The sequence below is a fragment of the Saccopteryx bilineata genome, chromosome 1 (assembly GCF_036850765.1).
Source record: "Saccopteryx bilineata isolate mSacBil1 chromosome 1, mSacBil1_pri_phased_curated, whole genome shotgun sequence".
Lineage (NCBI taxonomy): Eukaryota > Metazoa > Chordata > Mammalia > Chiroptera > Emballonuridae > Saccopteryx > Saccopteryx bilineata.
The window spans coordinates 108,809,012-108,825,537 of NC_089490.1; the positions used below are offsets into that span (position 1 = coordinate 108,809,012).

The 16,526-nt window shown below is 34.0% G+C and overlaps 1 protein-coding gene across 2 annotated transcripts; it reads left to right on the forward strand.

The window, feature by feature from the left end:
* Positions 1-42: 42 nt before the first annotated feature.
* Positions 43-14,402, forward strand: CLEC2B (C-type lectin domain family 2 member B). 2 transcript variants are annotated; one of them, XM_066253153.1, is made up of 7 exons: positions 43-85; positions 196-313; positions 4,188-4,259; positions 7,818-7,981; positions 11,987-12,090; positions 13,468-13,608; positions 14,290-14,402. In XM_066253153.1, exons 2-6 carry the CDS (start codon positions 226-228, stop codon positions 13,577-13,579), a joined length of 540 nt encoding a protein of 179 aa, XP_066109250.1. In that variant the 5' UTR covers positions 43-85; positions 196-225; the 3' UTR covers positions 13,580-13,608; positions 14,290-14,402. The 2 variants fall into 2 exon arrangements, with proteins under 2 accessions (XP_066109250.1, XP_066109249.1); XM_066253152.1 differs by having other exon boundaries at positions 63-313.
* Positions 14,403-16,526: the final 2,124 nt, after the last annotated feature.

Genomic DNA, 16,526 nt, shown 5'->3' on the forward strand with positions numbered 1-16,526 from the left:
ACTTTTTTTTTGTTACTGACTTCCTTTCTGCTTTTTTTTTTTTTTTTTCACAGCAAGGCGAAGTCTGACTCTTCCTAATCATATGGTTACTTTCGTTTTGAAAAATACTACTTACCAGTTTATTTTCTTTTACAAAAGTAGCATAGCATGGTTTAAAACTGTTGTGGAAATAGTAATAACATTTTTGTTTTACAGTAAAAACTTGGAAGAGAAGTTTTGGAAGATATGCCACAAAACACCGTCTCAGCAGCCTTGTCTGAAGTGCTGCCAGGAACCAATAATAACAACCAAAGTACTGATTCAGAAAATAATGGTAAGACCACTTTTAATTGTTCAGAATGAAGACTATTTAGTGAAATGATGAAGCATAATGTTAAACAAAAATCTTAGAAGACATGAAATGGGTTTTGTAGTTTTTTTTTAAGGCAGAAAAATATGATTTTTTTTAACATCTCCATAAATGAAAATTAAAACAAAATTCAGATTTATAATAAACTATTTTGTTCTTTCAATTCAGATTCATTTTGCCTTATCTTAATTAATAATGGAGAAGGATTAACCATAGCTTAAAACTGTTCAAGATTGTTTCACTTTAACTTAGTATTTGATGATAGCTTTACTAGAGAAGATGTTACATATAATCTACATACTTTTTCAATGCCCAGAATATACACAAGATATGGAAAAATTGATCCATATTTGTGTCACTTAAAAATATTGTTTATGGGCTGTAAAAAAGTCAAGATAACTAAACTTTAGAGTTACTTAATAACAGAAAGATGATCTCCCTATCTCACTCTTATTTAAGTAATTGCGGGAACCCTGAAGAAAGTGTACTTAAAAAAAAAAAAAGGCTTGAAAAACAACTTGGTATTACTGGATGTATTAAATAACAAACTCTGAGTATAAAAGATCCCAGTTCTAAATCTAACAGGAAAATCTTTTAAAGTTATTTCAACAGGGTTCTTTATTGTCAAACTATGGTGAAGGAAGGAGGGAATGAATGGGAGGTAATGAAGCTAAAATGCATTAAATACAACAACCCATGGTTTAGGAACTATAGCGAGTTTTAAACATTCGCCATTTAATTTTATTTCAAACTACCAGCACATGTAAATCAAAAATTATGATGAAGTTCATATCAGTACACAATTGTATGATTTGTTTCTCTCTCTCTCTTTTTAAATCTTTGCTACAGTGGAGGCAGGGTCTTACCTAGGAACAATCTTTCTATTTGTACTTCAGACTACAACCCTTTTAGTCTAGTCTGTGCAAGAGTTCTTTTTTTAAAAAAAAAATCTTTTTAATTTAACGATTCTATCCCTCTCCTACCTGTGTCAGCAATCCATCCCTTTTACATGAAATTATCCTCAAATGCATAGAAACATTATTTGCTATGTCTGTTTTCCCTAATGTGGCCTTTATCATTAAATTTTTAAAAAATTTTATTGATTGATTTTTTAGAAAAAGCAGAAGGGAGGGGGAGAAAAAGAGAAAGAGTGAGAGAGAGGATCATCTATGTGTTCCCTTATGTGCCTTGACCAGGGATCACACTGGTAACTTCTGTGATTTAGGATGATGCTTTAACCAGCCAAGCTATCTGGCCAGGATTATTTGCTATATCTTTTTACAAAATCCTATTATAACCATTCATCTCATTTCCCAACTCTTCACTTGTTTTCCATTCACATAGCAAAGGTTCTCTGAGAGACCACTGAAGAATTTCGCTTTCTTACCTCTAGCAATCTAACTTCCTTTCACATTACTCTGTAAAACCACTCCAGCAAAACACGAATGACCTCCATTGGATTTATTTATCTCCACTGCTATTATAATATTCTTGTTTAGCACAACACTATATTTTGATTGTTTAACATTATAACCTTGTAAATAGTCTCTCCACCCCATAGTCATAAAATTCGTTTTTTAGAGTGAAAGGGAGAAGCACTGATTTGTTGTTCCACTTATTTATGCATTTATAGGTTGATTCTTGCATGTGCCTTAACAGAGGATCAAACCTTCAACCTTAGTAGATAGGGACAATGTTTTACCAGTAGAGCTACCCAGCCAAAGCCTGTAGCGAATTTTTAAAAACATGGATCTGGTAATGCCAAATACCCACTAAAAAAATATCCAAAGGCTTCCCATTATACTTACAAGAAAATAAAGTTTTTTTTTAGAAAGCTTAGCATCGTTTTGCTCCTGTACTACCTCTTATCTAGTCACACTGGTTATAATTTGCTACATGTTTATTTTAATGGTATGGCCATATAAAAGACAAGTATCAGCCATTAAATTGTGATATGAAGTTACACATTTACATGAAGGATAAACTTATCTCTTGCTCTGGATGAACAGCTACCCCAAAGTTTTCATGGCATAACACAACAAATTATGATATTGCTGGTGGTTCTATGGGTTAGGACTGTGGACAAGATTCATTGGGAATTGTTCTTTTCCTCCATGTGATGCCAGCTGGTACACTTGGGCAGGGACTGAGGATCCACATGTCATCTCTCACAGATTTAAAACTTAGTGTTTAGATTCAACTATTTATCCTCTATATTTTCTCTCTCACTCCTCCTCTCTCTACTTCTTTAGGTGATGGCTTCACTCCAAATGAGTGAAAGTAGAAATTGCATCTATTCAAGCCTGGGCTCTAAAGTCCCAGACAGTTACTTCTACCATATTCATTGGTCAAATCAAGGCATGTTGGGCAAATGAGTATGTTAGGCTTGCTTGCTTGTGCTTTGTCTGGTGCATAAGCACGTGGCAGCACCACATATGTATAGTCTATGTAAGGCTGCAGGTGCTTGCCCTCAGGGCGGCAGATTGTAGATTGAGGATTGCCTGCTACCATTGGGAGGGGCCATTGTTTGCTGGAGAACAGATTTTCCCCCAATCTGTATGCTCATCAACCCTGAGAGAGAGAAGCGGTTTTCCCTGCTTGCTTTCTTGTACATTATGAGACTTTAATAAACAGAATGGCTTATCATCCTCTGGCTCCACAGTTCCTTTACCATCTGCCTAAATGCAATGTGGACCTGCATGGCCACAGCCACCAGCCATACTAGGCATAAGGCCAATTCATATTCAAGTGTCCAGAAATACAGTGTACCTCCAAATGGGAGCAGTAGCAAGATCATGTGTGTGAGGCACAGTAGACACAGGGAAGGCATAATTCACTGGGAGCAACCTTTCACAGTGTGCCGAACATGGGAAGACCAATCTGGTAGCTATAAACATTAGACTACAGAACAATGGGTACATGATAATTGTACTCATTTAAAATTAAGTGTATTTAGGAGAGAAGTTATATATGTGAAAATAGGATTCAAGAGATACATAGATGGAAGGATGTTAACCCAAATGAGAATGCTGTTTATCTCTAAGTAGAGTAAATTTGGATGCATTTTAAATATTGTTTCTTTAATACATATAGTATGAACAAATGTATTTAACAAAAGAATAGTCCTTTACTAGATGAAAAAGATAAGAATGATAAACATTCTCAATAAGTTCATAGTCTACTTTAAAATAACTTTTATAATTTCTTAAAAATTTTTAAGGATAAATTATTTAAAATAACATAAAATAAAAATCTTTTATTTCAGAAAACTTATGTACTATTTTTTCCCAAAATGAGCACTGATAAAAGAAAAAAAATTTCCAGCTAGAGATGAATTCTGTTCTACTGAATTTGCAGACAAGGAAATAACAGGACCAGAAAAAAAAGAAAAAAAGACTATTGCTGGTTTGTGGCAAAAATCTTAATCCCAAATCTTTTGATTGATTATTCTATGACCTTTCAAATATACTATACCATCTATCATTTAAAATAACCTTTTTATTTTTAGAAAGTAGATTTTCTTAGAAACAGTCAAAGACTATTAGGATGTGCTCATATTTCATCAGAAAGGAAGAGTAGTGAAGGTTGGTGGTGGCTTAAAGCCTGAGTAAATTCTACATATTTGAATCCTTAGAATGTGACAGTAAAATCCATAGTAACACTAGGATTGGATATAAGAATGTCCTGAGAAATTTCAACCAACAGAAAAAGTTTTTTTGTGTGTCATCTCCTGTGAAATACCAGAATAAAATTGCCTAATAAAGTTTGTTAGATACAGTTATGGATGCGAATTTTAGCTTTTCTTAATCTAACTGTATTCGTTTTTTTTGTTTTTCAGGTATTGACAAGTGTAAGATGTCTATTATATTAATAACACTATCTGAACTTATTGTTTTATTAGTTCTGTTAGGTAAGTAAATTACATGCTTTATTTCTTCTCTTTTTTCCCCTGCTCAGAGTTTCCTGTTGTATGATTCTTTTTCTTTCAGTCTCAATCATGATCTTTTCTTATTATTCTCACTCCTTTCCTATTAGTTACAATATATAGTTAAGGGATATTAAAAAATAAATTATTATGAAATATGTGACCTATGTGAGGCATTGGGAGATGCAAAGATTAAGACAAAATTGTTCACACTGATAATGGAAAACACTATTTTGAATTCTGTTGTATAGGTCAGTTTTGTTCATTCAAAAAATTTATGTAAGCCTGACCAGGTGGTGGCGCAGTGGATAGAGCATCAGACTGGGATGCAGAGGACTCAGGTTGGAAACCCTATGATCACCTGCTTGAGTGCGGGTTGATCCGGCTTGAGCGCCAGCTCAACAGATTGAGTGCGAGGTCGCTGGCTTTCACTTGGGGTCATAGATATGACCTCATGGTGGCTGACTTGATTCCAAAGGTTGCTGGCTTGAAGCTCAAGGTCACTGGCTTGAGCCCAAGGTCACTGGCTTAAGCAAGGGGTCACTCACTCTGCTGGAACGCCCCCTGTTCCCAAGCATCAGGGCACATATGAGAAAGCAGTCAATGAACAACTAAGGGGCTGCAACGAAGAATTGATGCTTCTCATCTCTCTCTCTTCCTGTCTGTCTGTCCTTATCTGTCCCTCTCTCTGTCTCTGTCATGATAGATTAATAAATAGTAAATAAATAAATAAATAAATCACATAAATAAAATTGTGCAATTTGCATGAATCTTTTGCATCTCATTTTTTTGTTTCACATTATGCCGTGTTATTCTTCTAGTTATACGTGTGGAATTTCATTGATTCATTCTTGTAGAAGGGGACTGGAAAATTTTTTATACAAAGGGTTACATAGTAAATAATTCAGGCTTTCCTCTGTGTTGTAACACAATTGAACCTGAAAATTTGAATGTCATATAAATTTTATGTGTCACAAAATATTATTCCTCTTGATTATTTTGACTAATACTTTTGATTGTTTTTATTATTTTAAAATGTGATAAGATTTTTAGCTCTGAATTTGGTCTCAGGTATAATTTTCAAATTCTTTATGTAGAGTATTTTATGCTATATATCATTACTAATTTTACTTTTGATGGATATTTAGATTATGTCACATTTTGACTACTGCAAATTGTGTTGCTCTGAATATTTTTATAATTTTGATCTCTTAGTAAATAGTTGATATTATTTGAAATATACTTATAAAAGGGATAATTAAGCTTTAAGGTATACATTAGTCAGATTTACTAGAAAATGCAAAGATAGTAGATAATCCAACTCAAAGTTTTTGAAAATGTAAGTTGCTGATCATACTTGTCAAAACTTTATTGTCAGTTTTGTTTATTTTTATTATTCTGATAAATATTGTGGTAACTTATTGTGATCTTAATTAGAATTTTTCTGATGTCTAATACTATTAAACTTCTTTTTCATATTTATTGCACATATAACCACAATATTTTGTGATGGTCATGTTTAAATACTTTGCCTATATATATATATATATATATATATATATATATATATATATATATATAGAGAGAGAGAGAGAGAGAGAGAGAGAGACAGGAAGGGAGAGAGATGAGAAGCATCAACTCATAATTGCAGCACTTTAGTTGTTCATTGATTGCTTTCTCATATATGCCTTGACCGAGGGGTCTGCAGCCAAGCCCATTGCTCAGGTGAGTGACCTTGGGCTCAAACCAGTGGCTTTTGGGCTCAAGTCAACTACCATGGAGTCATATGTATAATCCCATGCTCAAGCCAGCAACCCTCTGCTCAAACCTATGTCCTCAGAGTTTCGAACCTGGGTTGATGCTCTATTCACTGTACCACCACCTGGTCAGGCTTAATTGTGTCTTTCTACTTTGCTTTTAATTTCCCACTCCTACTAACATTTGAGGTAGATCATTCTCTTTCTAAAAAGTTTTCCTTCTTTTTTAAAACATAAATTTAAATAAAAATTTTCTCTAACCTTTTAAGAGAATGTTTTATGTTCTATAAGTTTAATTGTAGCTTATAAGTTTTGATATTATGTACATATTACATGTATGAAAATATATGCAACATTTTTTAGTTCAAAATATTTTTCAGTTCTCTTGTTTCTTCTTTGATTCATAAGCTATTTAGCCTTGTTTTACTAAATTTATAACTTGTTGATATTTAATTTTTATTTTTGGTATTGATAAATGGTTCAATTTTACTGCAATCAGGTGACATACTGTAAATGTCTTCAATTTTTAAAAATTTGTTATTACCACTTTATTGTTTTTGCATTTTGGTAAATGTTTCATGTACACTTAAAGAATGTACATTATGTAGTTGTTGCATGTAGTTCTCTATGTGTGTCAACTGACTTAGTTTGGGTAATTATGGTTTTCAGATATCATTGTACTTAAAGTTTTTGCACATTGTTTATCAGTGGTTATACTCACTGAGAGGGGTGTTATGAGCACTTGACATCAAGCGACTATAGCTGATAATTTAGCCAATTGTTTTACTTTGGTGCATCTTTAACCACTAGCATCCCATTCACCACTGGTGATTAGATTAATGCCTTTAAAGCTAATGACATTGGAAAATCAATATGATGATATTTCATCCTTAAGGTTCCGTTTCTTTAGAACCACTTTTGGTGCAAAAATTTGATTCAGTCTGTGTGTGTTCAGAAAAGCAGAAATTATAAATGTTTCAAGACCAGGACCTTAATAAAGGAATTAGAGATAACATGATTGCAGGAGGAGCTGGAGAGTGACCATCTGGAAACTCTATTATTGAAGAGGAAATAGTCACTAATAATTTTGGCTTACAGCACTAATGTGTTTGGAGAACTCAAAGGTTAGATGAAAGTCTAAAAAGTAAACACATCTATGTGCCAAATTACATAAGGGACACTCATGAAAAGGCCTGTGAACTTCTGATGCCCAAATTCTTTAAGAATAATGGCATCTGCTTCACTTTCACCTTCTAAATCTCATGTGGGTTCTTTTCATTAGTTAACCCAGAACCATACCAAAATGGTAGTACCTACTTGACCACAGGCAATCCAACACATACTTTGTTAGTTTTATATTCTATTTGTTATTTCCAATGCTTCCCTATAGTTTAACTTTAACACATTTCCTAGATTTTTAAGTCTCATATAAATTAGTATTTTTATTACTTGCAAAAAATGTTAATATTTTATTATATTTCATTTGCTCAGAAATGCCAAAGTTGACTTAACACAAGTGAAATTAAGACAGGTAACACTGTTACTATGGAATGCCTGTGTATCACTGACATTACAGTTGAAGGAATATGAGTGTCCTGTTAAACACTGAACTACTGTCACTTAAGATAACATACATTTTTTAAAAAAATTTGTTATGTGATAGATATGAAATTCTAATCAGGATCATAATCTTTTACATCACAGTCTTGTCTTACTTTAATAATGTCAAATACAAAAGCATATTATTTTATCTGGTTCTGAAAATATGCATTTGTCTCATTTCCAGTTATACAACCTTCACCTACTCAATATTGTTGTCCAGATTATTGGATTGGTTTTCAAAATAATTGCTATAATTTTTCTAAAGATGAAGGGGATTGGAATTCAAGTAGAAAAAACTGTTTGACTCAACATGCTGACCTCACTGTGATTGACACTAAAGAAGAAATGGTAAGTAATCTAATACACATTCCTTATGAATTTTTATTGTGTGGGGGCATTGGAAATATTTGAATTTCGTTATGATTTTTAAAACTTCTGCACAGAGTTTTTAAAACTTCTGTTTACAGAATATTGAAGGTGTTCATAGCATACCTTGGATGGTACCTGCTGGTGTTTTTTTTGTATAGTGTAACACATCAAGTAGTAGATTTGATAGTTATCCTTATATTTTAAGGATTATAAATAGAAGAGCTTGATATTATTTGAAAACCTTTTAAAAGCCAATGGTCCACAAAGAGAAATGCCTTAGGAAGGATGAGATTCTTCATTCCACCTTCTTCTGACTTCTCAGTCTTGCTTTGCCAGCCATGTCTGAGGTCCCGTGGCATCTTCCATCTCAGCACTCACTACCAATAATGCAATGGGTGTGCAGTTGAATGTTTTCACCCAGCCTGGAGTATGAGATTCCAGTGAACAGATGCTATGTTTTATTCAAAATTGTATTTTTTGTTGTAACATAAAGGCAGATAGAAATAAAAGCTTAATGGATCTTTGTTGAATAAGTATTAATTTACATGGCTAAAATTTTATGAAGAAAGAGAATTTCCAAGAACTTTAAAAAGAGATTATGAAACTCTGTAGCTTTGTACATATGAAATCTGTTATTTCCCCTTGTCACTTCTGTGGTAAGCATGTTTTTGCTTTTGTTTAAAAATCTCTTTAAAAGGGTCAATATAAGAGATAATGTAACTTTATGGATAATGTACAATTAAGAAGTAATTGAAATGTAAAAAGTACAGCACAGCAGTGAACATTGTTAAAATTGTGTTATTTCTGTGGTGAACAAAGTGTATTTATGTAATCTCCCTGAAGATTGGTTTAAATTTAAATGGATGTGAAACAGGCTAGGACAATTTGTAGTTCAGCGCAAGGAAAGTAAATTATTTTGGAAGCAAATAAAGGTATTGGAAATCTGAATAAAATGTGAAAAACTAGATATTGTTAAGAGCAGACACAATCAAATGTGCAACCTCATTTAAATGGGAAAAGCTTCTGTGGTGAACAGTTTCACCCCTGAATTTTGCAAGACTTTTGCAGTTATTCTGATGACTCTTTAAATTGCCTTTTACAGTTCCTCTTGGGGAAAAAAATATAAATTAGGAGTAAGATGAAAAAATAATAAACATTAATAAAATTTGGGGGAAATAAAGAGATAACAAGGCAAACCATTTTTAAACTCTTCACTTGCAAGAAACATGATGGCAAAAGCTGAAAAAAAGAGTGAATATCATGGAACTCAAAGAACAGAAGTACACAACAATAATTAATTTTGAGCTTAAAAGAAGTCATTAAACATATCATCTAAGAATGATTGTATTGTTTGGTTAAGAAAAAGATTGGTCATGTAATATCTTGATGCATTTTGAAGTTTGTAGATGAATATTATGTACTACACAATCTGGGGAAAAATTTAGGTAACAAACAGAATAAAGTAAAGTTGTCAGTGAAGAAGTGATAAAAGTATACAAGAATTTTAAAAGACTGTATATTTGAAATATATATATTTACTTAAATTATAAAGTGTTTTCTTAGTTAAAATGAGATATAACATGCTTCATGAGATATGTTTTGTATTTATTTCTACCTTCTTTAAATTATCTTGCATTTTTGCCTGACCAGTGATGGCACAATGGATAGAACGTTGACTTGGGATGCTGGGATGCTGAGGTCTCAGGTTCAAAACCCGAAATTTGCTGGGTTTGAAAGCAAGCTTGTCCTGCTTGAGCACAAGCTCACTAGTTTGAGCATGTGGTCACTGGTTTGAACACGGGATTATCCACATGATCCCCAGGTAACTGTCTTGAGCTCAAAGGTCGCTGGCTTGAGCAAGGGGTCACTGTCTCAGTTGGAGTCCCCAGTCAAGGCACGTATGAGAAGCAATCAGTGAACAACTAAAGTGATGCAACTATGAGTTGATGCATCTTTCTCTCTCTCTCTAAAAAAAAAAAAAAAAAAAAAAAAAAAAGATCTTGCATTTAACAAAGGGTTACATGGACATTCCTTTGTTGAAAAAGTAGAAATTAATATTTTTCATAAGACAGGTTCTAGAAAATGCACCTTCTAGTTGCCTGCCACCAAGACCCAGCTACTGAACATTATCCAGTTTTCCCTATTGTCCAATAACATAAATGTATGTATATATAATATCCTGCCAGTTTCTAATATATTTATCTTTTCTTATATATATATTTTGCCTTCAAACAAGCTTCTTGCTAGGTCAAGACTATGAATGTCCTTTTTTCCCTTGTCCTCTATATTTATTATAGAATCTTCCATTCCTGATCTACCTCTTAGACTCCCATAAAGACCAGATACTTCTTATAAATTCAAATTTCAATTTGTATTTATTATACTCATTATCTTCTCCTTAGGTAGTAGGATATTTTCTAACTCTATATATACATAATTTTTCTCACTAAATAAAACCCTTTGAATCCAGGGAGAATATTTTCTTAATCAGTTCCCTTGTAATCCCAAAGCTTATCTCAATGAATTAAAATTTAAAAAAATGAACTCATAAATTCCTGCAGAAGATGATATATTAAAATGCCAAAGGTTACTAGTGTCATTGTTATTAGATAAAAATGGACCATAAGTGTTATGATCTGTTATGATTTCTTTATATTTATCATAAAATTGAAACATAGAGTTATATATACTATAAAGCTTATGGTTTTCCAGGTATTTAGTAGCAAAGGAGACTCACTGACTTTCTACATATAACATAATTCTGTGGGAAGAACGAGCTCTAAGTTAGCAAGAAATTTCAACATTGAAAAATAAGAAAGAGAAAAGGAGAAATTTCAGGGAAGATTATAGTTTCTTCTGAATGATGCCTTTAAAAATTGAAATATTTGCAGAAAATACAATTTGGTAGTTAGATTCTGAAAGAACTAGCATATTAGTGGCTTGTGAGCATGTGTGTGGATTGTGTGCATATGTGATAATTTTTGGAAAGAAGTTGAAGTAAAATATAAAATTGAACTCAATCTAGTAGTAATTAGTAAGAATAGGAAAACCATTATAGTAAATATCTGGTGATTAAAAAAGAGCTTCATGACAAACTCTGGCTTTCCATAAGTTTTAAGTTCTTTATTTTGTTTGTTTTAGATTTTTAAAAATTTCTTGCTTTTTAGAGAGAGAGGAGAGAGAGACGGGGGAAGGAGCAGGAAGCATCAACTTGCATATGTGCCTTGACCAGGCAAGCTCAGGGTTTCAAACTGATGACCTCAGCGTTCCAGGCCAACACTTTATTCACTGCGCCACCATAGGTCAGGCCAAATTTTAAATGTTTAAAAACCTAGAGGTGGCCCTGGCCGGTTGGCTCAGCGGTAGAGTGTCGGCCTGGCGTGCGGGGGACCTGGGTTTGATTCCGGCCAGGGCACATAGGAGAAGCGCCCATTTGCTTCTCCACGCCCCCCCTTCCTCTCTGTCTCTCTCTTCCCCTCCCGCAGCCAAGGCTCTATTGGAGCAAAGATGGCCTGGGCGCTGGGGATGGCTCCTTGGCCTCTGCCACAGGCGCTAGAGTGGCTCTAGTTGCAGCAGGGCGACACCCCGGAGGGGCAGAGCATCGCCCCCTGGTGGGCAGAGCTTCGCCCCTGGTGGGCGTGCCGGGTGGATCCCAGTCGGGCGCATGCGGGAGTCTGTCTGACTGTCTCTCCCCGTTTCCAGCTTCAGAAAAAATACAAAAAAAAAAAAATAATAATAATAATAATAAAAACCTAGAGGAATAGATTTTTATATTGAATATCAATTTGTAATCAAAAAGTATCTTAAAGAACTATTATCTCATGTTTTTGTTTCACAAATAAGAACACTGAGGGTCAGAAAGTAAAACATGCTGTAGCTATTCTCTGTGTAGCCAGGACTTGGACATTTATCACCTTTCTCTTTCACAGTAGGTTGCACTAAAAAGGGAGAAGTAAAATTATGAAATCTATTTTATCTCTAAAGGATTTTCTAAAACTACACAAGTACAATTCTGATCACTGGATTGGTTTGCAGATGACAGAAAATCAAACAGGAAAATGGGTAAATGGAAACATATTTAACAAATGGTGAGTTTCTTTCTTCCTGGGATTATTTAAATTTAGATAATGCAACCAAAAGAACCCATGCACTAGCTACACTTCTTTAGAGCCCAATGACTTGAGCACATGATGAAAAGATGGAATGAGGAAAATTAATATGGGATTAGTTCCAAGAGTCAACCAGACAGATTGGGAATCAAGATATAAGGGAAGATCTCTCCTAATTGGTTATTCTGAAAATAAACACCTAAGATTCATAAACACAGCCCCCTTCCAAAAATTAAACATTTGCCTGATTCTATCTTATTTTCTCCAATTCCATATCTTTTATTCAATCTTTATGCTGTTTGCTGACATCTTTTATAGTTCATGATAAATTTGTTATTTTAAACTGATTTTGTTTGTATTAATAACACAATTTATTCTGGGCTTTTTATCTTTAATTTTACAAGAAGAAAAATGGAATCTAAAGACCTGAGTTTGGCCCTGGCCAGTTTGCTCAGTGGTAGAGCTTTGATCCGGTGTGTGTATTTCCTGGATTTGATTCCTGGTCAGGGTACACAGGAGAAGCAACCATCTGCTTCTCTACCCCTCCCCCTCTAGCTTCTCTCTCTCTTTCACTCTCTCTCTCTCTCTCTTCCCCTCCAGCAGTCATGGCTCAATTGGAGCAAGTTGACCTGAGTGCTGAGGATGGCTCTATGGCCTCTCCTCAGGTGCTAACAAGAGCTTGGTTGCTGAGCAATGGTGCAATACCCCAGATGGGCAGAACATTGCCCACCTAATGGGCTTTTCAAGTGGATCCCAGTCAGGGTGCACATGCAAGTCTGTTTCTGCCTTCCCCTCTCTCACTGAATAAAAACAAACAAACAAACAAAGGCCTGAGTTCACTGCACACATGATCTCAGTATAACCACGCTAAATGATGACTGCCAGTCATTTTACCACTTAATTTATGTTAGAATTTCTCAGTAACACAACTGACAAATTGGACTGAAAATTTTTGGTTGTGGGAAGGAGGCCATTTCTTGTGCATTGTAGGGTGTTAGCTGGCATTTACTGACTCCGTTTGTGACAACCAAAAATGTCTTCAGTTATTGCCAAGTGTCTTTTGTAGGGGGCAGGAGGTAGGCAAATCGCCTTAGGTTTAGAGCCATTGATTTATATAAACTGGTAATTCTAATGATTACATGTAACTAACTTAATGTCATTTTAACAAATACAAATTCTTGGAAGGCAGACTCTTATAGTCTATTTTGGCACAGATAGCTTAACCTTTTCAAGAGAATACTCTGTCATAGCATTCCTTTTTAAGACTCTGTACAGATTTTTTTTAAAGGTGTTATTGGGCAAAGGAGAAATGACAGGACTCCCTAGTACATAGTGTATAATCTCTCACTATTGTAGGTTTACTGTGAAAGGAAATGAAAAATGCACTTACCTCAGTGATGATGGTACAGCAACAGCTAGATGCTACACAGAAAGAAAATGGATTTGCAGGAAGAAAAAAAACACATAAATTTTCTGCTGAGGGACTACAAACCATAGGTAATATAGTTTTAATATTTGTAATCATTTTTCCCCTCTATATAACTTGTCATTTGTTAAAATAATTTTTTTCACTTTTTAAATGGCCTGGATCTTTGCTTTTCTATATCAATTTTAGAAGAATCTTGTAATTTTACAGAATCTACAAGTCAGTGTTAGGAGCGTTGTCTTTATAACATTATTTTCTTATTAATTTATACTTGTACTGATTTTTGTCTTCTTATGTAGCTTGTAATTTTGTAAACAGTTACTGAAAATTATTTACTATATGTATCCTTATTATATGTATCTAGTTTGTTTGCTATTGGAGTTGTGTCATTTTATCTTTAAAAATAGTTGTTTCTTTATAAAAATGTGACTGCTTTTGGTTATTCTTCTGTTCAACATCCATGCTGGAAGCTCTTATAATTTCTAATAATCTGTGTATTATTTTAAATGCTGCAAATATAGCATCTAATAATGTTTTATTTTTTTCTTGTTTCATACTTATTGCTTATTTCTTATCTAATTAAAAAGGGTAAGATTGCCAAGAAAATATTGATGGTTAATATTCTTGACTTGTTTCACATTTTAAAGAAAATGTTTCTAACATATCAACATTAATAATGTTTTAGTTTATTTAAAATATAATTTAAATTAGTTCTTTATATTCTTGTTAGCTATTTTTTTCTTTCTTGTCAGCTTAAAAAAGCGAGGAAAGATTGTCCTCTTCGGCCATTTGAAAGAACATGATCCAGCAGAGAGCTTCATTGTGAACAGTTTCCAGAAAGTGGACAATAAATTTGGATTCTAAACTGCCTGATTTGTGATATTTTTTTACTGTATTACTAACAAACTAAGACATTGTATCATCAAGATCAGTTTATTTTTATTTCAGTGTTTTATCTTTCTCAGATACAAGTTTGAGCTAGAGTGTCCCTTTCTTTTTTTTTTAATAATTTTATTTTTTTAATGGGGTGACATCAATAAATCAGGATACATATATTCAAAGATAACAAGTCCAGGTTATCTTGTCGTTCAATTATGTTGCATACCCATCACCCAAAGTCAGATTGTCCTCTGTCACCTTCTATCTTGTTTTCTTTGTGCCCCTCCCCCTTCCCCTTTCCGTCTCCCATTCCCCCCTCCCCCCCATAGCCACCAGACTCTTATCAATGTCTCTTAGTTTTACTTTTATGTCCCACCTACGTATGGAATAATGCAGTTCCTGGTTTTTTCTGATTTACTTATTTCGCTTCGTATCATGTTATCAAGATCCCACCATTTTGCTGTAAATGTTCTGATGTCATCATTTCTTATGGCTGAGTAGTATTCCATAGTGTATATGTGCCACATCTTCTTTATCCAGTCATCTATTGACGGGATTTTTGGTTGTTTCCATGTCCTGGCCACTGTGAACAATGCTGCAATAAACATGGGGCTGCATGTGTCTTTATGTATCAATGTTTCTGAGTTTTTGGGGTATATACCCAGTAGAGGGATTCCTAGGTCATAAGGTAGTTCTATTTTCAGTTTTTTGAGGAACCACCATACTTTCTTCCATAATGGTTGTACTACTTTACATTCCCACCAACAGTGGATGAGGGTTCCTTTTTCTCCACAGCCACTCCAACATTTGCTATTACCTGTCTTGCTAATAATAGCTAATCGAACAGGTGTGAGGTGGTATCTCATTGCTGTTTTGATTTGCATTTCTCTAATAGCTAAAGAAGATGAGCATCTTTTCATATATCTGTTGGCCATTTGGATTTCTTCCTGGGAGAAGTGTCTGTTCCTATCCTCTTCCCATTTTTTTATTGGATTCTTTGTTTGTTTGTTGTTGAGTTTTATGAGTTCTTTGTATATTTTGGATATTAGGCCCTTATCTGAGCTGTTGTTTGAAAATATCATTTCCCATTTAGTTGGCTTTCTGTTTATTTTGTTATCAGTTTCTCTTGCTGAGCAAAAACTTCTTAGTCTGATGTAGTCCCATTCATTAATTTTTGCCTTCACTTCTCTTGCCTGTGGAGTCAAATTCATAAAATGCTCTTTAAAACCCAGGTCCATGAGTTGAGTACCTATGTCTTCTTCTATGTACTTAATTGTTTCAGGTCTTATGTTTAGATCTTTGATCCATTTTGAGTTAATTTTTGTACAGGGGAAGAGACTGTAGTCCAGTTTCATTCTTTTGCATGTGGCTTTCCAGTTTTCCCAGCACCATTTATTGAAGAGGCTTTCTTTTCTCCATTGTGTGTTCTTGGCCCTTTATCAAAAATTATTTGACTATATATATGTGGTTTTATTTCTGGACTTTCTATTCTGTTCCATTGGTCTGAGTGTCTATTTTTCTTCCAATACCATGCTGTTTTGATTGTCATGGCCCTATAATATAGTTTGAAGTCAGGTATTGTAATGCCCCCAGCTTCATTCTTTTTCTTTAGGATTGCTTTGGCTATTCGGGGATTTTTATAGTTCCATAAAAATCTGATGATTTTTTGCTCTATTTCTTTAAAAAACATCATTGGAAGTTTGATGGGAATTGCATTAAATTTGTATATTGCTTTGGGTAATATAGCCATCTTGATTATATTTATTCTTCCTAGCCAAGAACAAGGTATATTCTTCCATCTCATTATATCTTTTTCGATTTCCCTTAACAATGGTTTATAGTTTTCATTATATAAGTCCTTTCCATTCTTTGTTATGTTTATTCCTAAGTATTTTATTTTTTTTGTTGTTGCAATCGTGAAGGAGATTATTCTTTTGAGTTCGTTCTCAATTGTTTCATTGTTGGCATATAGAGAGGCTATTGACTTCTGTATGTTAATTTTGTATCCTGCGACCTTACTGTATTGGCTTATTGTTTCTAGTAGTCTTTTTGTGGATTCTTTGGGGTTTTCGATGTATAGGATCATATCATCTGCAAAAAGTGATACCTT